The following is a 24,302-nucleotide window of genomic DNA, read 5'->3' on the forward strand; positions in this document are numbered from 1 at the left end:
CAAAGAATACGGATTAGTCTGACTCATATCTTGATTTAAATCTTAGAATTGACAATGAGAGTCGTTTAAGAACAAATATGTGTTTGTGTTGCTCAGTCTAAGTTTTTTCCATGTAATTTGTTGTAGACTTAATTGTCTTTGTGTCATCCTATTTAATTTTGTCATTGCATTATAGGTTACTATTCGACTTCTGAGTTTTGAATGCCTCATGGCATCTCCCGCCTTTTTAAAGGTACGTTCTCTGTGTAATTTTTGTCACTTATGTATCATCATATATATGATATATATATCTTTTCTTCGTCGTTGTTTTATTGAATTGTTTCGCTGTCTCATATGATGATATAACGGTTGTTGTTTCATCGTTTTCATTAGATGAGAAACAATACTGGTAGCATAGAAACCATGAAGATTTCTTTTCTAAATGATGGACCGAAACACATGCAGGTTCGTATTTCTCATAATATATATGCTGCTGTTGAGTAAATAAGTCAGCCAATGAAATAATATACAGATTATAAAAAAAACACTGTTTCATATTTTTTAAGACTTCGTAACATTTCGATTATATATCGACAACGTCCATTTCTGTCAGTCAAAGTATGTGCTTTTCATTGCTTATAATAACTCTTTAACTGACAACCGTGTAATTTAAATACTTACTGTAAACGGATTTCAAATCGCCCATTATTGCCCATCCTATACAGACATGTTCTTTTACAGTCCCATCTTACCTACATTGATACAAAATAAAAACATAGTTAAAGATTATCTAATGCAATAAAAAATGAATGGAAACATATGTGATCTCTGTAAAAACTCCTTAAAGATACAAAAGATGTAATTAAGCACAAGATGCGTGTTTCGTCTTTACAAAAAATAATCAGTGGTCCTAATGAAAAAGTTCAATATAAAGAACAATGGAAATAAATGCTTTCCTATAGTTGTGTCACAACTGGCCTTTTGTTGAATTTCTTGTTATATATTCGTTATACTGGTTATACTCACCACAACGTTTCCATTCCCTCTTACATCTAAAACAGCCCCTATACTACCTGGTCCACCATCGGCATCGCCAAACTCCCAATCTTGCCCTATAATATATTGTCTCAAACTTATTATTGTGTAACTGACAGTTGTAGCTTTACTTTTCATAAATATTTTTGGAATATTTACTAAATAAGATATCAGAAGAAAGATATTAACTTACTGATCCAAATATATTTATATATAGACATTATACCCATCGAAACAAAATGAAGATGTCAGTATTTTATAAAGCTTAGCTTAGTTCTAATTTGATTGTATGTTTAAAAGGACAAAAGAAAAACACTTTATATGCACAGATAATCTAAAAGAAGGACGAAAGATACCAGAGGGACAGTCAGCTCATAAATAGAAAATATTGGATTATGTGTTTTGATTTAAAAGAAACATTTTTTTTACTTATGTCGCAAATCTGAAAGATTTATTAATTGTAAGGTCGCGTCAAAAAAACTTCGTTATACATTACAAACATTATTTGATTAGAAAAATGTGAATTTATAATGTTTAGGAAATTGATAAACAAATGCATGTATATAGACTATACTAAGCACGATTTAATTATTTTTTTCACATATTAAATCGAAGAAAAAAAACATAACTCTTTCATTGAAAGAGGGCCGAAAGATACCAGAGGGACAGTCAAACTCATCAATCGAAAATAAACTGACAACGCCATGGCTAAACATGAAGAAGACATACAGACAAACAAAAGTACACATGGCACAACATAGAAAACATAAGAATAAGTAATACGAACCCCACCAAAAACTAGGGCTGATCTCAGGTGCTCTGGAAGGGTAAGCAGAGTCTGCTCCACATGTCGCACTGGTCGTGTTGCTCATGTTATAACAAATCCGGTAAATAGTCTAATTCGGTAAGTCACATTCATGAAGTTACGACGTAAGGAACATATCCAGTATATTGATAGAGGGTTTGCTGCTCACAAGGAAGCTATTAAACCAAGAATTTCAACTTCATCATTTGAAACTTTTGGTTTAATAGCTTCCTTGTGAGCAGCAACCATCTATCAAGAAACTCATGATAGGAAATACAAGCACGGGAATATCGTATCAATTGGAAGATATATACCCCGTATGCAGGTGCTGCTGGAATGTTGCTACTTAGAAATGGAAAGTTCACAATTGGAAAGCTGAAATCATCTCTGTTGTCGTAAAGTCTTGTTTTCAACCGACCCTCATTGTCAATTTTTTAGAGGTAAGTCAAGATATGAGGCCGACTTAACTGTATCTATTGTATCCTTTATCTCTAGTTCGATGTATTCAACATAGTCACCAAATTTTGAATTATTTAGTGAGAAAACATCATCTATATAGCGGAAAGTAATCTAAGCTATGATAATAATGTCAATATTCATTTATTTCATAACTACCTCTAACAACTCTACAACCAACGGCGATAATCTCATCAACAAGTATTCTAGGTTCATTCACTTTCATAATTTTATAATGGTGTCTTTGTTCATCATACGCATATACATTTTTATCGCCATGGTCCCATTCTACCCAAATTGTACCTTTAAAAGCAAAATATGAAAACTGAATAGTAAGGACAAATTATTTGAACCTTGCCAATATAATACATATAAATATCTGAAACAGAATCTTAAAAAATTAGTAAAATTGGAACAATTTATTTGATGTGTTTGAACTTTTGATCTTGCTATTTGATTAAGGACTTTCCATTTTGAATTTTCCTCGGAGTTCAGTATTTTTGTGATTTAACTTTTTGTTACCACAACATGAAAACATGTTTTAATCAAATTAACCTTTAAAGAGATGCTTAGCTAGCTTTAAAACCAGGTTTAATCCACCATTTCCTACATAAGACAATGCCAGTACCAAGTTAGGAATATGACAGTTGGTATTCTTTTTTTATGTGGTGTTTGAGCTTTTGATTTTGCCATTTGATTAGGGACTATCCTTTTTGAATTTGAGTTTTTTTTTTTGTGATTTTACTTTTTCAAATTATGCTGTAACCGTTTATCCAAGTTTGTAAGCATTCATTGATTGTCCCTTTGAATCTTCTGACTTAAAAAAATAAAATATGGGTAGCACTTACAGTATACATTATGTCTGTGTTTACACTTTATTTAGCATATTTGCTGTATGAAAGCATTCAATCGCACCATATTCAGAAATAAACAATTCATAAGACTTGTCAATACATACCACCTTCGTTTAGACCGACCACTGTTCCAGGAAGATTACGATCCTGATCACCAAACGACCAATCAGGTCCTCTACGAACCCTATCACCAAGTTTTAAGGTACCCAAGTTCAGTTCCAAAAACATTCCTCTTGCGTTTTCATGACTTAGAGGGTTTATAAAATCCATAACCAAATCTAAGCAGTCATCCTATAAAGAACATTTGAAGTGCTTATACAATTTTAGTAAGACCAGTTTGAATTTCAATTAATGTTATACATCCGCATACCGCATATGTTCATTCAATAACAAAAATAGCTGTTATTATAGATTATCGTTAATCATCTCAACGAGATTGATTTTCTCGCTTGAGCCGTTCCGGCTCAAGCGAGAAAGCAATCGAGTTAAGATGACCCCGTTCCGGCTCAAGCGAGAAAAGCAATCGAGTTGAGATGACCCCGTTCCGGCTCAAGCGAGAAAAGCAATCGAGTTGAGATGACCAATGATAATTTATTTATCGCTATTTTACCTATGACGACGATGTCCATTTCATGTCAATTTCGTTAGCAACGCTACGTGCCTTCTTAGTTTCTAGCGATACTTTTCCATCTCAAGGGAGTAGCATGATATGAAAAATTATCACAAAAAAAGATCATAGGAAAAATGCACAAAAAAGCGATAATAATGAATATCGTACAGTATGACTTTTGTAGACGCTAATTAAGTCATTCGTGTTTTAGTTTTCTTGTTATTCGTTAGGGACATGACATATATAGAATATATCGCCTTTTAATGCACATCTCTTTAAGAAGTATTCAAATTATCGCATTATTGCCTTCTTTTCTTTTCAATTCAAATACACTTCTTGATGTTTAAGCATAAATTATCTAAAATCTTTTGATCTATCTTTTTTAAATTTGTTTCTTTGTTAATTATAACTATTTCTGTTTTGTCGTCAATAAATTGCGGACTGTTGTTTGTCTTTTGTTCTTTTGTTTTAATCTTTGATTTAACTGTACTGCTTCGACTTCATTTTAACTCCATAGTACTCAATTCTAAATAGTAGAACAATACTTAAACATGTTTTAAAATATATATAAAAAAAGATATAAAATTAGTGCCAACAATCCAAATCTCTAGCAGATACCAAAATGACGTAGTAGTTATAAAATTGAGAAAGAAAATGGGGAATATGTCAAAGCGACAACAACCCGACCATATGGCAGACAACAGCCGAAGGCCACCAATTGGTCTTCAATGTAGCGAGAAACTCCCGTACCCGTAGGTGTCCTTCAGCTGGCCCCTTAAAAAATATGTATACTAGTACAGTGATAATGGACGTCATACTAAACTCCTAATTATTAGTAGCTATAGGTCGCCGTATAGACTTAAACCACATACGGCAAATTAGAAATTTTACAAACTAATACACTAAAAAACATGTTTTTCCGACTGTGAAAAGGATCGTACAGAAAATGTGTGTGTGTGTGTGTGTGTGTGTTATTTTAATGATATATATTATATAATAATGACGTATACCTCACTCCATCTATTGATTTAACGATTTATATATATATTTTTTATTAAACGTTCAGTTATTAATCTCGCAATGGTAAAAAAGCTGTAAAACAGAGACTAGAAATTACACATCCATGAATCACAAGAAAAATGCTGCAAAATAACAATAAGCATGCTGCAAATACAGTAAAAACTGAAGAAATTCCTAATTATAAAAGGCATATGATAAATTGCTAGGATATCGATTTCCTAAAATGTACTGCTTACATGTTTATCGTCATGACTTAATATCTCTCTGATTTTCCATTGGATGACTTCCCTCGTCTGTTTACTTGGAACATTCCTTATCTCTGAAGCAATATGTGATGCCACAGCCTGAATAGATATAAACTGAGTTAATAACTTTCTAATTTCTTTAATTTATTTTTATATAAAGGGAAAATCGATCATTTCATTTTGGCAAAAAGGAAAGCAGACTTTTCGCGAACTGTATACTCTAGAATTATAATGGTCGTCCTGATATATATTCGACCAAATATAACACAATGAGATAATACAAAGTAAATTCAACAGATAAAAATGTCAACAAAAAAGAACAAGTATTTGAAATCTACGAATGCTGAATATTGCCACATAAGTAACATGATCTGCTTACCATTCCGGAGCACATGAGATCAACCCCAGTTTTGTGGTTGAGTTCGTGTTGTTTAGTCTTTAGTTTTGTATGTCGTGTTTTGTGTACTATCATATGTCCGTTTTTATGCCCCACCTACGATAGTAGAGGGGCATTATGTTTTCTGGTCTGTGCGTCCGTTCGTTCGTCCGTCTGTCCGTCCGTCCGTCTGTCCCGCTTCAGGTTAAAGTTTTTGGTCAAGGTAGTTTTTGATGAAGTTGAAGTCCAATCAACTTTAAACTTAGTACACATGTTCCCTGTGATATTATCTTTTTAATTTTAATGCCTAATTATATTTTTTACCCAATTTCACGGTCCATTGAACATGGAAAATGATAGTGCGAGTGGGGCATCCGTGTACTTTGGACACATTCTTGTTTTATTTATTTTTAGCCATGCCAATATCAGTTTATATTCGATTTATGAGTCTGAAAGTATCCCTGCATGTCTCTTTCGCATTGTTTTTTGCAGATGCCTTAAGCTTAAATGGACGATTTATTGAAAACATATCCCGTAGAAATTCATTTATCAAGCAAAAACTATTCAATGTGTATGTGTTACACTAGTTCATTAAACGAAATAAAAATAGTTGCGAGATAATTTTCCATTGCGTTAATCAAGATTATCAATACCTATCGTCTTTGTTTTTAAAGATAAATAAAACATGTTATACTAGTATTTATTTTGACTTACCATTACTTGAGTCATTCTGATTAAACGATACATTTCACTGGTTTGTATAACTTTACCATGTGTCTGCCTTACTGCTTCTTCTAAAATCTACAATATTGTACGAACATTGTAAACTAAACAAGTACTGATTAATGAATACAAATAATTGCTTTAAACAAAGTCAAAATTTGTTTGACCTAGAATTTAAAACTGTGTACATGTTAGTATTTAAACATACAAGAGATCAGGCAAGACATTAGAGATTGTTAACCAGGCAAGACATTAGTGATTGTTAACCAAGCAAGACATTCGTGATTGTAAACCCGGTATTTATCACGTGAAGAGTTGATTTAGCATCCGACTTGGATGAGGTTACTATTATTCTGAAATGAAATGAACTTAGCTCTAGATGATTCCGATGTAAAAACATACAGGACCAATGCTTAAACTCTTTGATACTGATATTCTATTATTTAAATTTTCTGTTTCAAACTTCGAAATTATTTCAAATAACGAATGTATCTTTCCAAGCTCCAGTTCCATGCCCGGCTTTTGACTATTTTTAATTTATAAATTCTTCGTGTTTTAAATATTTTTGATTCCCAAGTATTTTGGTATTTAGCATCATTAAAGTGATGTTTATTGTGCACATCTGTTGCAAGAAAATTGTTACCGTTGACGTTGTTATTCGTACTTTCAAAAATGAAATATTCATTTTGATTGTATACGAAAAACAAGAGCGGCAATATTTCAGATTTTAAAATGTTTGAGTTTGTTTGTATTTTCTATCAATATAAATTAAGGCTGTGTTCCATTTGATTCTTTTTTTGCAAGTGATGTCATTAGTAAAGTTTTTTGTCTCATTAAAAAGAACAACAGAAATTAATTGTACAATAAGATAATTTATAGTAAACTACGACAAAGTTATAATTCTTTTTAGTGTAAAGAGCTCCGGACCTTCATAAAAATAAGTTGTCTTCCAAGCTAGATAATCTAATGCACGAACAAATTTGAAAACACGCAGAAGACTTCGGCGATCAGATTTTCTTAGACATTCAAATGTCATGCGAACAGAAATCAATTCTTTAAAATACCATAAAAAACTTCCAGAGTTTTTGGTCTCCAATGAACTTCAACCTTGTATCTGATTTGACCTTTACAATATTTTGATTCGAGTTGAAAACTCTTTTGGTAGACGAACTGATGTATACACTTTTGAGTCTGGTATCCAAAATGACTTCATAAAAAAGAAGCATACTAATCCGGTGATTTTGAAATTAGTTTTGTAGGAAAAGTAAAAAAGAAATTATACGAAGTATTGAATCATATGAGCGCCTTCATTTTAATTTTCGATAAGGGTATAGTCATTTTTTCAGCGTGTTATTTATTTTTAAGCATTTTTGCTGCTGATTAAGATTTTTTGTTACATACTATTTACTTCTGTGGCTCCAATCATTTACTTACCGAATTATTTTTGTCATCTCCTATTGGAACATAATATATCTTTGTTTGAGTGCTACTTATCATCTCTAGCACGCTATCAGTCTCTGGACGACCCTTAAAATATAATACATTTGATCAACATTGGTATAGTCTTTACTAAAAATAGAGATGCATAAACATAATGTAAGAGGGAAGAATAATGATACATTCACCAGTTATCTCAACCGTTCTAGTCCTAATTCACCATAGTGATAAAAGAAAGTAAAGGTGTAAAGCATATTTAGCTTTGCATGTATCTGTTTTATCCAGTCCATCCATGCTAAATTGGATGCATGAAATCAACATACATGTACATTGATTTATATAGTAAAAGATTATGAATACAATGCAAAGCAAAGTTAAAAGAAAACGATTGGGTGCTTACATTCTTGTTCTGAAGACTCTGTATCTCTGCCTTGTAGTAACCAGAATAAGGAAGTGGATAAATTATGATTGTCGTATAATTGTCGTAACCAAATTCTGTCCTCTTTTCCTATATTGTGATAACTCATACTAGTTCTTACATGAACACTAGAAGGAATGCATTATGCGGAGAAGGATCTGCTGCCCCTTTTTTTAACTCTCTTTAAAAACATTGAATTTGAGTCGTCTGTGAGATACGGAAAGTTAACGATAATAATAAAATCATATTGCCGATACATGTCTGCAATTATAATAATGGTGGTCCTTGCATCTGCAACACTAATTTATGTGGAAGTAATACACTATAAATCATGTCAATATCACGCAATACTCACACGGAAATTACCAAAGACGAAGGAACAGCTTATTCCAACATCTCGATCAAAATCTGGGAATACACGCCCAGAAGTTCCATCCGTGAAAATGATCATATGACCCTGCAATTGACTATCCCCGATTTGACCCAGTGGACCTGTAACGAAGGAAAGGAAGAAAACGCTTTATTTATTTAAACATAAACTTATATATCATTGGACATAGCACTGCAATACAAAACTAGATTAGCCAAAATATCACAAATGGCCTCGCTCGCAGAAAAAGCTATGAGCCATTTGAAGGATTGGCGTATTTTCATGAAAATTTCAAAACCCAAAGCTCGTAATGATGGACATATTCATTGAATCTGAACAAAATACGATATGCAACACATAATTGTATTCATATACTAAAATAAGCCTTCATAAGTGAAGGTGTTTATAGAAAAACCCAATTTGTTGGCCCAGCAATATAGATATTAGTAAAGTTGAAAGTCGTGTGTTTTTTGACGTGTCGATCTGATACTTAATAGTCATTTCTTTTCGACTTGAAAGCCTCGTTATCATTGGAAAAACTCATTTTAATTATTGTGATTGATAATAATTAGTTGTGTACTGAATAACATAGTTATATAATTTGAAAAATAAAATATGGTCAAAACGGAGACAAATAAAAACTACATTGAACAATGTTGAACTAGGCTATATACATGGACTAAAATTCACTGATAGAAAACTAAAGTTTATAAGGACAAAATGAAAAACTAAAACGAAACAACAATCATGAAAGCTTTTATTGAGAATTCAGGAAATAAGCAATATCAAATGTTAAATGACACGATTCTATAAGAAATCATTTAATGTTATGATGTATACTTTTGTTTTATAATGTTGAGCTCTGTATTCCGTTTTTGTAATCTATCACATAATAACATTATTTGTTAGTTAACCGCATTTCCTGTACTGATTGCAGTTAACGTTTTTCCTTTCGCCTTTTGGTCCACTAATGCAGATTAGAAAAACAGGTATATTCTTGTGTATAATTTGGACTCTAGTATGGCGTTCATTATCACTGAGCAAGTATATATTTGTTTAGGGGCCAGCTGAAGGACACCTCCGGGTGCAGGAATTTCTCGCTACATTGAAGACCTGTTGGTGACCTTCTGCTGTTGTTTGTTCGGGTTATTGTCTCTTTGACACATTCTTCATTTCCCTTCTCAATTTTATAGTTGATATCCCTGCAACTTGTTTAATTGTATATTCTATTACTTGTCCTAAGTCACGACTCTCATAATTGGCTATCCTATGTCATATATTTATGAAAGTTGGCTTTCTAACTACTTTCATCTGAGCGTCATTAATAAGTCTTTTGTAGACAAATCACGCGTGTGGCGTATCAACCCTGGTACCTTTAATAAATAAAGTATCTTTTTTTTGTTTTTTTTTCATTATTGTAGTTTCCTTACGAATAATCTGTCTAAAAATGAAAGATGTTTGTTTTTCGTATTTTCATGTTGATGTTTACATGTTTAAATACTTATAAATTTATTTAATTTAATTACCTGACAGAACTCCAGCTAATCCCATTATTAATCCTCCTAGAATGGGTGCATTTCCTTGTGGCTGTAGTTGCGCTATAAAATTTAAATAAGTAGTGTAGGAAAATAATAACAAATCATCATAACGCCATTGTACACGTAGTAACTAATATTTTATTATTATTTCATGTCAAAATGCCAGTTTTTGATTGGATAATACGAGGGGAATAATTTTTTTATATCACATGGCAACAACTTTATAACGCTTCACGGAGATACTTGATGAAGTGTACGCTTTTTAAAATATGGATGGTTGTTATGGTGCAAGACGTCACAGTTTATTACTTTTAATTTGAAAAAAGTTAATTGACAGTAATAACAGAACATTCAGTATAATAAATTGAACTGAGAGGTTGATACAGAAGATTTTCACCTCTCAAATAGACAATGTCAACCTTGGCTGTGCCTCGATTTACAATGTTTTCATGGGGTAACAATCTGCTTTGTTGTATTTCACTGTTCTGTTGTGTCTTTTTTTCAACTTACAGTTGATATGTTTCCCTCGGTTTTAGTTTGTAAGCGGTAAACTACTGTTGCCTTTATGCATGACCCTCTCAGCTAAGTGTTATTTATATCATAGCTTGAAATAACTTAATGTTGATATTCTTTTTTTTGGGGTCAAAGATAAAGCTAACACCAGAGATATGTACAACTTATGCGGAACAATGTTTTATGATTATGATTTATGATTTATGTTTTTTTTCAATGTACTATTTTACCAATTTGTTCCAATATCAAATTGTAATCAGGTGTTGTTTCTTGAATAAGTTGATTCTGTCCACCAAATACAACAAGTCCGATATTATCACCACCTCCAATCTCGGCAGCTTGCTTTGAGCCTATAAACAACAACAAAAAATATTTTTTAAAGTAAAATATAAAACATGCATGTATCTTTGTCATATATAGATAGTCTCGATATTTTCATTTGCATCATCAAAACCTAAAATTACGAGAAGAATTTTCCTTTTTGCTGTATACATATTAAAAAATGAAACTAACCTTCAACATACTGAACAGCAGCCGATTTCATAGCTTCAAATTTTTGTTCATTCATTCTTTCAGAAATGTCTAAAACCAGGGTAATGTGGCGCCCTCTTCTGTGATTTCGCATACGTGAAATTTTTCTGCATCTACCTAGAAGCAAACATAATTAGCTTTGTCAATGCAATTTAGAATCTAATAAAAATAAACTATACAGCGATTTGCCTTTATATGAATGTATATTTGTCATTTGTCACAGTTAATTCTCTCTTTCTTTTTTTGTACATTGATACAAACTATTGCTTATTATTGTATAATAAAATTAACGGTACCAATTTTCTTGCACCATTTCGACAATACATGTCTCTTCAGTGATGCTCGTGGCCAACATATTTGAAATCCAAAGTTTATATAAAAGATGAAGAGCTCTAATCCAAAAGGCTCAAAAAGTAAAGCCAAATCCGTGAAAGTAACCAGAGCTTTGTATGAGGGTGATACATTCCTTAATTTATAATAATTTCTATCATTTTGTAACAGCACATTTAAATAACACAAAAAACCCGTATTTTCATGCCAGTACCGAAGTACTGGCTACTGGGCTGGTGATACTCTCGGGGACTAATAGTTCACCAGCAGAGGCATCGACCCAGTGGTAGTAATAAAATTAACGGTACCAATTTTCTTGCACAAGATGCGCATTTCGACAAAGCATGTCTCTTCAGTGATGCTCGTGGACAAAATATTTGAAATACAAAGCTTATATAAAAGATGAAGAGCTATAATCCAAAAGGTCCAAAACGTATAGCCAAATCCGTGAAAGGAATCAGAGCTTTGCATGAGGGAGATACATTCCTTAATTTATAATAATTTCTATCATTTTGTAACAGCAAATTTAAATAACACAAAAAAATCCGTATTTTCATGCCAGCACCGAAGTATTCGGTACTGGACTGATGATACCCTCGGGGACTAATAGTCCACCAGCAGAGGCATCGACCCAGTGGTAGTAATAAAATTAACGGTACAAATTTTTTTGCACCAGATGCGCATTTCAACAATACATGTCTCTTCAGTGATGCTCGTGGCCAAAATATTTAAAATCCAAAGCTTATATAAAAGATGAAGAGCTATAATCCAAAAGGTCAAAAAGTGTAAGTGGTTAAGATTTTTTTGTTTTGTATACATACTTTAATATTGAAAATGATTCTTGAAAATTTACGTATGGTGCGCTTTCCTGGATCCAACTTCATGAGACAAGTCATACCGCAGAAAAAGTATATATAACACTTAAAACGCTATATAAAATTAAGAATGGAAATGGGGGATTTCAAAGGTACAACAACCCGACCAAAGCACAGAAAACAGCCAGAGGCTACCAAAGAGTCTTCACAACAACTCGACTTTTGTAACCCGCCATTCGACTTTGTTAAAACTCGAAACTTCATTTTTGTTTTCTCGCTACTTCACTTTCGTAACTCATATCTTGACTATCCTAACTTGCAGTGTGACTTTTCTTTTTGCAACTCGCAACTCGACGATAAGACACCCTCCTTTTCTATATTATATATGTGTATGTAGAATAAAACACCACACTACATACTGTATTCAAGAACCTGCTGAAGATGCTCTAACCAGTCTCTTATGGTCCGAGGCTGTTTCGTGCCATCTAGAACAAATCAAATATTTACATATATTTTAAACAGAATTTTTCAATAACTCAACGTTAATTTATATTTGTATCATTTGTTTTTTCAAAAGAGGGATAAAAAGTTACCATAGAGAGAGTCAAAATGACGACATTGTGAGATTTTTTGCAGGGCTGAGAATAAGGATAAGCAAATGTACTACTAGTATATTATGAGGTTCATGCTAAAACAATAATGTCAATGTACTTTAGACATCTTTTTGAAGTAACAATTCTTACAATAATAATTTCTAGTATATTAATGTTATTTACATCTTGCATATCCCTATGTTAAATCATCGAACATTAAAAGATATTTCTTTTATAAATAAATCATAACATTATGGGTTTCCAGCCTATGATGGAATCATGCTTATACGTTCAGGTATTTCACATCCAATCTTTTATGGTAATATTCTTTACAAAGCACAAACATGTCGCCATTCCACTCAAATCATGGGCTTCTGGCCTTTGTTACTCTTGTATAGTTTTTAATCTTAGTTCATTGATATATTTTTAGGAGATTGTTCACTTCGGTGTTTCTGTTTTTTCGTTGTTTACCTCTTATAGTTGGACCAACAATCAATCTTATAGTTGGTGTGTTTTCCTCGGTTTTACTTTGTAACATGGATTTGTTTTTTGTCTCAATCGATTTATGACTTTCGAACAGCGGTAAACTACTGTTGTCTTTATGATGATAATGGCTGTATCCCTATTTTGACATTTTACCTATTATGTCTTTTTTGTTCACGCATCGTCATAACATAAATATAATGGAATTTGATACGAGTGTCATACACATGAGAGGTTTAGCGCTATATAACCAGGTTCAATACACCAATTTCTACATTAGAGAATGCTTGTACCAAGTCAGGAATATGACAGTTGTTGTCCATTAGTTTGATGTGTTTTATCATATGATTTTGACATTTCATTAGGGACTTTTCGATTTGAATTTTCTTCGGAGTTCAGTATTTTTGTTCTTTTACTTTTTAGTATGACGTCTTTTATCCCTCAACTAGCACACATTTAGTTAAATAGCCAGGTTCAGCACACCTCCAGGTGCAGGATTTCTTTCTCGATGTGTTCAAGACCCATTTGTGGTCTTTTCTTGTTATCTGCTCTTTCGTCGAGTTGTTGTATCTTTGGCACATTACCAATTGTCTTTCTCTGTTTCATTTTATTAATGGTTTACTTTTACAAATTGTGACTTGGATGGAGAGTTACATTGGCACTCAGACCACATCTTCTTTTATCTAATTAAGGTATGTCATCAAACATGACAATGCTTTATGAACTTACCGTTGTCATTAAATGCGGCATCCGTATGCAAGTCTGTTTCATTCCATGTTGGAATAAATCTATAAATCAAAATATCGCTGATTAATCGCGATTAGGAAAACTTATAAATGTATTTCAAGAAAAAAAATTTCTTGTTTTGTGATCATTTAAGGTTTTCGTTAATGGCACGAAACTGCTACATTCATCTTTGCAGTAAACATGACAACACAACTGGATTAATTGAAATAAGCCTTTCATAAGTATTTTTTTTAATCCGTATTCATTTAACTAGATCGAATCTGCTGTATTACAAAAACAGATATATGAAAATATCTTATCGGAAAATACCAAGTCAGATATATTACAGTTATTATGTAGTTGTTCAGTTTGTTGAGTGTTTTATTTTGTCATTGTTAACTTATTGATTTCCCCTTTTTAAATTTTCAATAGAATTCGGTATATTTATTCTTCTTACTAAGGATAATGCATGCATAAAAGAGATGCTTGTTCTGTTGATGTAACAAGTCTTGTTCTTCTAGGGTTCATGCGATTCCCTCAATTTTGTTTTATTTCCAAGTACATACATGTGATACACCGTTTGTTACATACCTTTCTGACGACGAAACTTTGGGTTTTGTATGGTGAAAGTAAGATTGTTCTATATTGGGTACTGGTGAAAATTCCACTGGAACTTCAATATTTGAAGATGAAACTATACAACCTTCAAAACATGCTAAACATCCATGAAAGCTCACACGGTTATCATAGTGTATATCTGATCTGGTGGTTTTGTATCCAAAGTCATTTTTTGTACATCTATAACTCATTTGAGGTATATTAATCAATTCAAATTCATCTTCTTGTTCAGTTGAATCGCTACAAAACCTCAATATATACATATTTTTTAGATATATTTTCAAAACTACAGTATAAGAATACGAGACAAAATGATTGAACAACAGACGTATAGTTATAATCTTTTGGAATAGGATTTTAAAGCCAAGGAGATATATTTCCCTATGTTACTTTATGAACAACATGATAAATATATCTGTTAGAATATGGATTCGAAATAATACTTTTTAAATATTTTTTTCTGCCATTGAAATCATTCTTTCACAATGTGACCAGTCCACAAAATCGATATTGTAAAAATGGTTACTTTAAAATACCGTTGAAACATTCGAAATATAACGAAACTCCATGGCAATACAATATTATTTTATTCACGAGTGGAATTTGTAAGAAAGTGGTGCTCGAAAAATGATACACATCGTGAGCAAAAAATTATTGAGATTTCTTGCAATTCATACGCACCCGTTAGCGCTAGTGAATGAAGTTACAACGACGATCAGCATATAGTTTAAATATCTATGATATCTAACATATTAACTTATGGCATACCTTTTCAGTGACATGGATCTGCGCTTTGTTTCGATACAAGACAGCTTATTTTGCTTAATGTTAGGTTCTGGCGAACATTCCACTGGAACATGACAGGTGGGAGATTGAAATGCATTATCTTCAAAACTTTCTAAAGTACTTTGAAAGCCAATACGATTATCATTTTGAATATTCAAACTGCTGTGTTTATATCCAAATCTATTTTTAGTACATATTTTTTTTGGCTTAGTATTATTCATGTTGTTTTGTGAAAGCTGTACGCGGTCAGTTGTATGGTTACTTTTGGTTTTGTTTGAAACATTCTCTTCCTCTTTAAAAGCATATGTATCATTATCGCCGGTTCTACCTCGGTGTTCTTCAGCTTCGGTAATATGATTACTGTCATCTTTATGCGTTCTTGTCGTAAAATCATTACAAATTGACACGTTGTATACATCTATGGACAAATCTGTTTTGTATGGAAACAATGTTTTACATCTGTCGGGTTCCATTGTGTATTCTGAATTCATATTATGAATAGATTTATATAATTGACCATTTTTTCTCTTTTCAGTCTCTTCCGTCGATTCGATTTCCAAATCTTTCTTTGCAGGTACACTTATGTTTTTCAAACAAGTGGTTGTAGGTTGATTTATATTATGATTATTACTTTTATCTGTTGTTCTGTTGCCTTGAAGGTTTTCTACCTTAAAGGCGATTTTGTTGAATGCCTCTTTCAAAGAATGAACTAGTAGATTAGTATCGGTTATTTTGGCAGAATTATTATTGCACTGGGTCTCTAAGTTTTGTACATGATTTTCAAGATCTGTAAAATATGTTACAACAAACAGTTATACATGTTCACACACTATTCATATTCCTCAAAATTGGTCTTTTATAACTTTTTCCAAGTTTTTCAATTTTTCTTAAAACATATAGAATTGAGAATGGAAATGGGGAATGTGCCAAAGAGACAACAACCCGACCATAGAAAAAAAAAACAACAGCAGAAGGTCACCAACAGGTCTTCAATGTAGCGAAAAATTCCCGCACCCGGAGGTGTCCTTAAGCTGGCCCCTAAACAAATATATACTAGTACAGTGATAATGAACGCCATTCTAAACTCCAAATTGTACACAAGAAACCAAAATTAAAATAATACAAGACTAACAAAGGCCAGAGGCTCCTGACTTGGGACAGGCGCAAAAATGCGGCGGAGTTAAACATGTTTGTGAGATCTTAACCCTCCACCTATACCTCTGGTCAATGTAGAAAAGTAAACGCATAACAATACGCACATTAAAATTCAGTTCAAGAGAAGTCCGAGTCTGATGTCAGAAGATGTAACCAAAGAAAATAAACAAAATGACAATAATACATAAATAACAACAGACTACTAGAAGTTAACTGACATGCCAGCTCCAGACTTCAATTAAACTGACTGAAAGATTATGATTTGCATATAAAGGTAATCTTTGTTTTAACTAAATCTTCTAATGTTTAGAGGGCTAGGATTTTATTGTATGTCAATAATACTTGTTTCCTTTTCACAAGATAATAATATAGCTCCTAAAATCATTAAATATAAAATTAAGAAATTCTTTTCATTTGTTTACCTCATCGAGAAAAATAGTTAAGTGTTTCATGTTAAAAGATGATTACTGGAAATTATGGTGTTACTCATTATCATTATAATCTTAGAAACATATATTAATAATATTTGTCGCTGATAAACTATAATGATTACATCCCACCGACTCAATAAATACATTACTGATACTAATTTTCAAATACTATAAATACGCTGTAATTTTGCAAAACTAAACATTTGAAATATCCTGCAAACGTTGAGTGTGATAGTCCAATGTACTGCAGATACATATGTAGGACTCTAAAGTGCGATGGTACTCTAAAGTGTGATGGTCACGCTAAAGAGCGATGGTCTACGCTAAAGTACGATGGCGTCTCACGCTAAAGTGCGATGGGTGTTTGTTCGCTAAAGTACGATGGTGTGTCAAGCTAAAGTGCGATGGCCCAAAGGGTAAGATTCGAAGTAATAAAACATCGAGGTTAAAAAATTCTTTTTGCAAAAGCTATTATGATAAGGTATAACATATGTGATAGGCTTTACAATTTACCGGTAGACTGAAGTGATTGTTTCTAAATTAACAAGTCCGACCAAGTAATAATTTCTATAAAGGTAATTTATGTTTTGCAAATATTATAAATCATGTAAAATAAATTTTTAACAATTCGGAGCGTATTGAATATTTGGATAATTGGTGTAGAATGCCGTTCACACTAATGTTACAACCTCCCTTACATTTGTCATTGAAAATCAAAAATACAAAATTCGTTCATTGTCGGGATATGCAACATTTATTTGTATAAGTTTTAATCTAAATGCGAGAGAAATGCAATGTTCGCCGATCTTTCTCCTTTTTCGAAGCGTTTACAAATACATGTTTTATTTTCCTACAATGCACCGTACGAACTAATGTTTTAGCAGACAATTTATAGTTCACGCATGCAAACATGTATCTCTATTTTAGTTTACCGACGTTACTTTTCATTAAAATCGACGCCATTTTAACGGGGATTACAAAGTAAACTGCCACATAAACAATGATTCGGATGTATCCGTTCGCTTCAAATAGAAGCAGGACAAGTATGCGTTTACTATTTGGTATCTATATAGTAAAATGATCGACTGTAGGAAACAAGTACTTCTTCCATCACTTGAAAAAATAAACATTGTGATTCAGCCAACAAAGAACGGTTAAATTAAATCAATTAATCGTAAGTCATGGACATTTGGTGTAAAAATTAAATTAAATCAATTAATCGTAAGTCATGGACATTTGGTGTAAAAATTGTTAATCAAATATTCCTAATCTATCTTCCGGCATGTTCATTTTTGGTTTGTATTTAAACGACTGTTAACGTCATTATCGAACTACGTTTCTAACGTCTATATTTTCGCGGACCATCGCACTTTAGCGTATGGAAGCGTCGCACTTTAGCGTAGACCATCGCACTTTAGCGTGACCATCGTACTTTAGCGTCCCCATCGCACTTTAGAGTCCTTACTACACATATATACTGGAGTTGACTACAAACGTAATCCGATAATTGGCGTGACATGTCACTATGCAGAAATAAAAAGGACATCAATAAGCAGGCGAAATGTAGGAAACAATTTTTTTTATCAAGCACATGTAATATATTTTACATACAAATAATTAACCTTAGCTGCTTACTTTCAAGTCGTCTGTTTGTTTGCTTGGAATTTTCAACTAAACTGAAACCAAAAAAAAAAAGGATCCTTGTGATTTCCATCACGAGTTATTTGATCGTTATGGAATAATCGTTTCACAGATGATATCGGATATGTTCATGGTGTCGTAACTAAATTCCCCCTTCCCTTTTCACGAATGTGATCTACCGAATAAGACTATTTACTGTGTTTGTAATAAAATGTGCAAAACGAGTTGTGCTTACTCTTCCGGAGCACCTGAGATCACCCGAAGTTTTGGTGGGGTTCGTGTTGCTCAGTTTTCAGTTTTCTATGTTGTATTTTGTGTACTATTATGTGTCTCTTAGTCTTTTTAGCCATGGCGTTGTCAGTTTATTTTCGATTAATGAGTTTGACTGTTCTTCTGGTATCTTTCGCCCCTCTTTAAAGTATTTACATTGGAATGGCATGAGGCCTATTTTGTTAATAGTGAACAAAAAGGTAAAACATGCTACACATAGAAACACTACGTTACTTTTACGTCCCGTCGCTGGTCATTGTGCTTTTTTGTATTTTGTTTTCATGTCTTGCGTTTTCGCTCATTTTGCATATTCGCTTTTGTTTTTCTTTGTTGACCCATTTTTTAATTATTTTTAGAGATTTAGAATTTATGATCATACTGTATAAAGTAACCTTTTTAATTTTAAGCGTAACCCTGCTTAATTAACTAGAATTTTATAAAATTGTGTTGAAAAATGTGCAATTTCAATAACACATGTGGACACAATTGATGGTAGTCTCACACATCAAATATTAGCTCAAAATCTGAAGGCATATAGAAAAAAAATCCGTATAACTGTGATTTTCGATAATTTATCAAAGTCCAAAGCCCGTAATTTCAACAAAAATTAGCGGAGCGGAACGAAACTTAAACTTAATCTGTAACTCATCATGGTTAACTGACATACCAAAAATCAGCCCAAAATCTGAAGGCGTTTAGAAAAAAAGTCCGTATAACTGTGATTTTCCACAATTTCTCAAAGTCCAAAGCCCGTTATTTCGGCGAAAATTAGTGGAGCGGAACGAAACTTAAACTTGATCTGTAACTTGTCATGGTTAACTGATATACCAAAAATCAGCCCAATATCTGAAGGCGTTTAGAAAAAAAAGTCTGTTTATATAAGTTACCTACGCAAGTGAATTTAGACGTTGCCCTACAATTGTATGTTGCCTTTTTATTTCCTGGACTGCATCCATAATTGAGTCCATCTGAAATTAAACACAGATTTTAACAATTAAGTTGCTTAGACATGTAAGATAAATTATTTTCTTTTACCCTAGGATTGTACGATTTGGATTAGCTTAATTCGCACTTTTTTAACATGTAAACAATTGCAGTGTTATTTAAAACAAAAGAAAGTAATCAAGATATATAGAAATGATATTTCCAGGCTTAATTAGCGAAGTTATGATCTATAATACATTTAAAGATAACGTAAACTTATTCAAACTACACCAACAAGGAAATGTTAATCCTAATTGAACAGACAAACAACTAAGGGCAGACAATGAACGATTAACACAAGTTCTAGATAGCCAGAGTTTGTACAGCCACACCATTAGGTGGGATAAATAAAGTCAACAGAAGTTAACCTATGTTTAATTTTCAAAAATTGACTAAAAAATGGTACCTAAAGAAAGTTTAACATCCCGACCCTATGCCTTTGTATACGTAGAACTAATTTATGCAACCCCAAAATTCAGCTGGTTAAAAGGATGACAACGCGTAAATAATTGATTAAATTCATTACCGAAACGTTGCCTGTTTCTATCTTAATTCTAGTTGATCACTACCATTACTCCATTAGGATGTAAGACATTTTAGCCCTAAAACAAACTAACGAATGAACAGCTAGACGTAGTAAGTAAATAATAGCTTAACCAAATATTAGTACTTCTGATTGCCAGTATTTTCATAAATGCTACTCTGCAAGATATGAAAAACAAATGACTGAATCGTGTTTACACTTTTATTCCCCTTTAAAAGTGTCCTGTACCAAGTCAGGAAGATGGCCATTGTTATATTATTGTTCGTTTCTGTGTGTGTTGCATTTTAACGTTGAGTCGTTTGTGTTTTCTCTTATTTTTGAGATATTGAGATCAGACGTGGCACGGTACTTGTCTATCCCAAATTCATGTATTTGGTTTTCATGTTATATTTGTTATTCTCGTGGTGTTTTGTCTGATGCTTGGTCCGTTTCTGTGTGTGTTACGTTTCGGTGTTATGTCGTTGTTCTCCTCTTATATTTAATGCGTTTCCCTCGGTTTTAGTTTGTTACCCCGATTTTGTTTTTTGTCCCTGGATTTATGAGTTTTGAACAGCGGTATACTACTGTTGCCTTTATTTACAATAAGACAATTTTCCATGCTTTTTCACGACATCCCTCGTAGAATTAAAAAAGGAGATTAATGTGCCAAAACATAAGCCTCTATATAACATTCAATCATGACAAAATGATTTCCAACTCTTCTTTTTTGTTTACATTATAAACAGATTGTCTTACATGTAGAGTTGACACGAATATTGGAAAGAAAAAAAGGAGACCAGTACGGGACCAATAGGAACACAAATACATTTTGCTTGTCCTATCAAAAGTTAATATTGTCTTTACAACAACTGTTACAATGTTTTTCGAGCGTCACTGATGAGTCTTATGTAGACGAAACGCGCGTCTGGCTTAAATACAAAATGTAATCCTGGTATCTATGATGAGTTAATTTACAACCACTGGGTCGATGCCACTGCTGGAGGAGTTTTAATTCCCCGAGGGTATCACCAGCCCAGTAGTCAGCATTTCTGTGTTGACATGAATTATCATTGATATGGTCATATTTATAAATTGACTGTTTACAAAACCTTTGAATTTTTGAAATACTAAGGCTTTTCTACTTCAGGAATAGCTGTATTGGCAAGACTTTTAGGATTTTTGGTTCTCAATGCTCTTCATTTTCGTACTATATTTGGCCTTAATAACGATTTTGGATTCGAGCGTCACTAATGAGTCTTATGTAGACGAAACGCGCGTCTGGCGTGAATACAAAATTTAATCCTGGTATCTATGATGAGTTTATTTCTTATTTCCTTATTTTATTATTAAGGTTGTTCTGATATCCTTTGTTATAATTTCAAATGTTTTTGTGTATATTTATAGATATTATCCTATTTTAGCCAAACATTTTATTAGTTTTGGGTATTTTTTCCTTGTTTGTCGAATTTGAATATATTACCGAAATGTTCCCATCTTCCTTACGTAGGAAGAATGTATTTTATTTCTTGACAGGGTACACAATTGCATCGCATCATTATCCATAAATTAAAATATAAAATAACCTACCTTTTAAATAATTGAATTATAATTCCATAGTTTCAACAACTGAATGTAAACGACCTTTTTTCTCGTAGATTTTGAATAAGATAATTTATTATCTTTATATTTTCATTCCTTGATACTGAATACATATAAACTGTACAGGAACTATTCAAATACATTTAAAATGTATCTTTGTTCCTTGAAAAAGTTTAAGTATCATAATAAGTATAAAGTAATGCTTCCTTTAAACAATCATTTTTATTGCGGTTTTCCATATTGCCGTGTTTCTATAAATACTCGATAAACTTCCCTAGAATTTCATTATAATATGTAGTCAGAATTTAATTGTAGTGTACACAAAGGATAGAATAGAAAACAAATCAATTTACAAGGGAAAACAATCTATCATATATTATAACTTAAAATGACATTGAAAAAAGGTAAATTGATGTCTGCAAATTTGAGATCACCGTATTTGCTCACTAGACATATTATCGACACTTATTTTTTTCTGTTGTCAGACATGAAATTAATCAAATGCCAACACTGCTGGTGCAGTTTTTGTTCCCTAAGGTTATGGCCATCCAAAAAGTCAACACTTCTGTGTTGACATGAATTATCATTGAAATGGTCTTAATTATAAATTAACTATTTACTACGCTTTTATTTTTTGAAATACTAGGCTTTTCTACCTTAGGAATAGATTACCTTAGCTGTATTTGGGAAACCGTTAGAAAACCGTTTAGGAATATTGGGTCCTCAATGCTCTGTAAATTAGTACTTTATTTAGACTTTTTGACTTGTTTTTATTCGAGCGTCACAGATGAGTCTTTTGTAGACACAACGCGCGTCTGGCGCAAATACAAAATTTCCATCCTGGTATATATTATGACTTTATTCAAATAAACTACAAAAACACAGTAAACAAAGCATATAAAAACAATAACAAACCAATTTACTGTTGTTTTGAATTAATACCTCTACATTATAAATCAGCCGTCAAACCTATATGCCTATTGTCTATTATTGTATAGGATTACAAGAACATTTTAATTACACTCAAAAGTGGTCACAATAAAAAAAAACACTATCAAATCACTCGAGATAGTTATAAAGCCAAACAATACAAAGTTGAAGAGCATAGAGGATCCAAAATTCCAAAAAGTTGTGCCAAATACGGATAAGGTAATCTATTCTTGGGAACGATTATTTGACTTTAAAAAAAGGGGGTGGGTATGTTTTTTCCCCCTCACAAATATTCTGATCCCCAATTTGATAAAAAAATATAAATTCAGGTTTTCCTATGACCTTATAGTGTTAAATATTGAAAAAAATAATTGATTGATAGTGTCGAAAAAAATAAAAACTGTCGCGCGAAAAAAATATATGACTCCTAAAAAAAACGAAATCAAGGGTTTTTCACAAGAAGGCCGGGCAAGTTAGTAAGTAAATATTTCTGTGTATGTCCAGTCGATTCGGGAAGAAAGACATTTTCCAATGAATTATGTGTTTGGCAATGATGATGCTCTGAGTCTTGATTAGAGGTTAATAAAGCTACCGTAAGTTTTTTTTTTTTTTTTTATTACAAAGCAATATATCAAGTTTAGACAAATAATTTTGCAAAGAACTTTATTAATAATTATTAGAAATAACAATTTTATTCGAAAAGCGTTTCTTCATTAAATATACATGGTAAAATTCGTGTTCTAAAAATCTTGTTTTGGGTACACTTAAGCCACACAAGGCCTACATTGACTATACACTGCATGCAGACAAAACATGATTAAATAGCATGTTAACATGGAGTTTTATCAATGGGAACGTAACTGTGTTTAGTTTACGTGTGAATTACACTCATACAACACCTAGTTGTTTAATGTGAACCCGGCCTCAGTTATATTTGTGTAAACTGTTCGTTGCAAGAAGGGCTTACGTGTATTAATTGATACAATGAAATAGAGAATCTAAGTTATCACATACTCTTGGGTAAGAAAAGCCACCTGTATTTCACTTACGGAGAAGTCATTATTTGTAGCTTTTCTAGCTGTTACCACTATAAATATAATTAGTCAATTCTGTATTTCAGACTTTTAACTTACGAGAGCTATGTTTTACCTTATTTGGTCTTCCACATACCCATCATACCGAATTATTGTAATAACTAATTAAGTCAGTTACCATGAACATATAAATAATACTGTTTGTCGATTGATGCATGAAAATAATTGACTCACATTGTCTTTCTTAGTAAAGAGTTTAGATAACTTCGTGTTTAACTGCTTTTAAGGTAGCACAATTCAAAGATTGTATACCTCCAATTCCCCAGTTTTAAAATACTGTAACTTTCTTTATAATGCTTGAAAAATTATAATAGTGGTATTTATGGATAGCTAACAGACTACTCTTTCAAATTGATGCAATGTTAGTATTATACAACAATTATGTAATCAATTTAATTTTAACTGTGTAAAACT

The 24,302-nt window shown here is 32.3% G+C and overlaps 1 protein-coding gene across 1 annotated transcript; it reads right to left on the minus strand.

Annotated features, from left to right (window-relative positions):
- Positions 1 to 591: 591 nt before the first annotated feature.
- On the minus strand, positions 592 to 13,918 carry LOC143071195 (uncharacterized). The gene is made up of 13 exons (XM_076245361.1): positions 13,861 to 13,918; positions 12,475 to 12,540; positions 10,893 to 11,027; positions 10,610 to 10,729; positions 9,855 to 9,926; positions 8,314 to 8,450; positions 7,538 to 7,630; positions 6,095 to 6,181; positions 4,996 to 5,103; positions 3,234 to 3,420; positions 2,435 to 2,578; positions 1,006 to 1,091; positions 592 to 731 (listed from the first exon to the last, which is right to left on the minus strand). The coding sequence occupies exons 3-13, from the start codon at positions 11,002 to 11,004 to the stop codon at positions 657 to 659; spliced, it is 1,221 nt and encodes a 406-aa protein (XP_076101476.1). The 5' UTR covers positions 11,005 to 11,027; positions 12,475 to 12,540; positions 13,861 to 13,918; the 3' UTR covers positions 592 to 656.
- Positions 13,919 to 24,302: the final 10,384 nt, after the last annotated feature.

The sequence above is a fragment of the Mytilus galloprovincialis genome, chromosome 4 (assembly GCF_965363235.1).
Source record: "Mytilus galloprovincialis chromosome 4, xbMytGall1.hap1.1, whole genome shotgun sequence".
Classification (NCBI taxonomy): domain Eukaryota; kingdom Metazoa; phylum Mollusca; class Bivalvia; order Mytilida; family Mytilidae; genus Mytilus; species Mytilus galloprovincialis.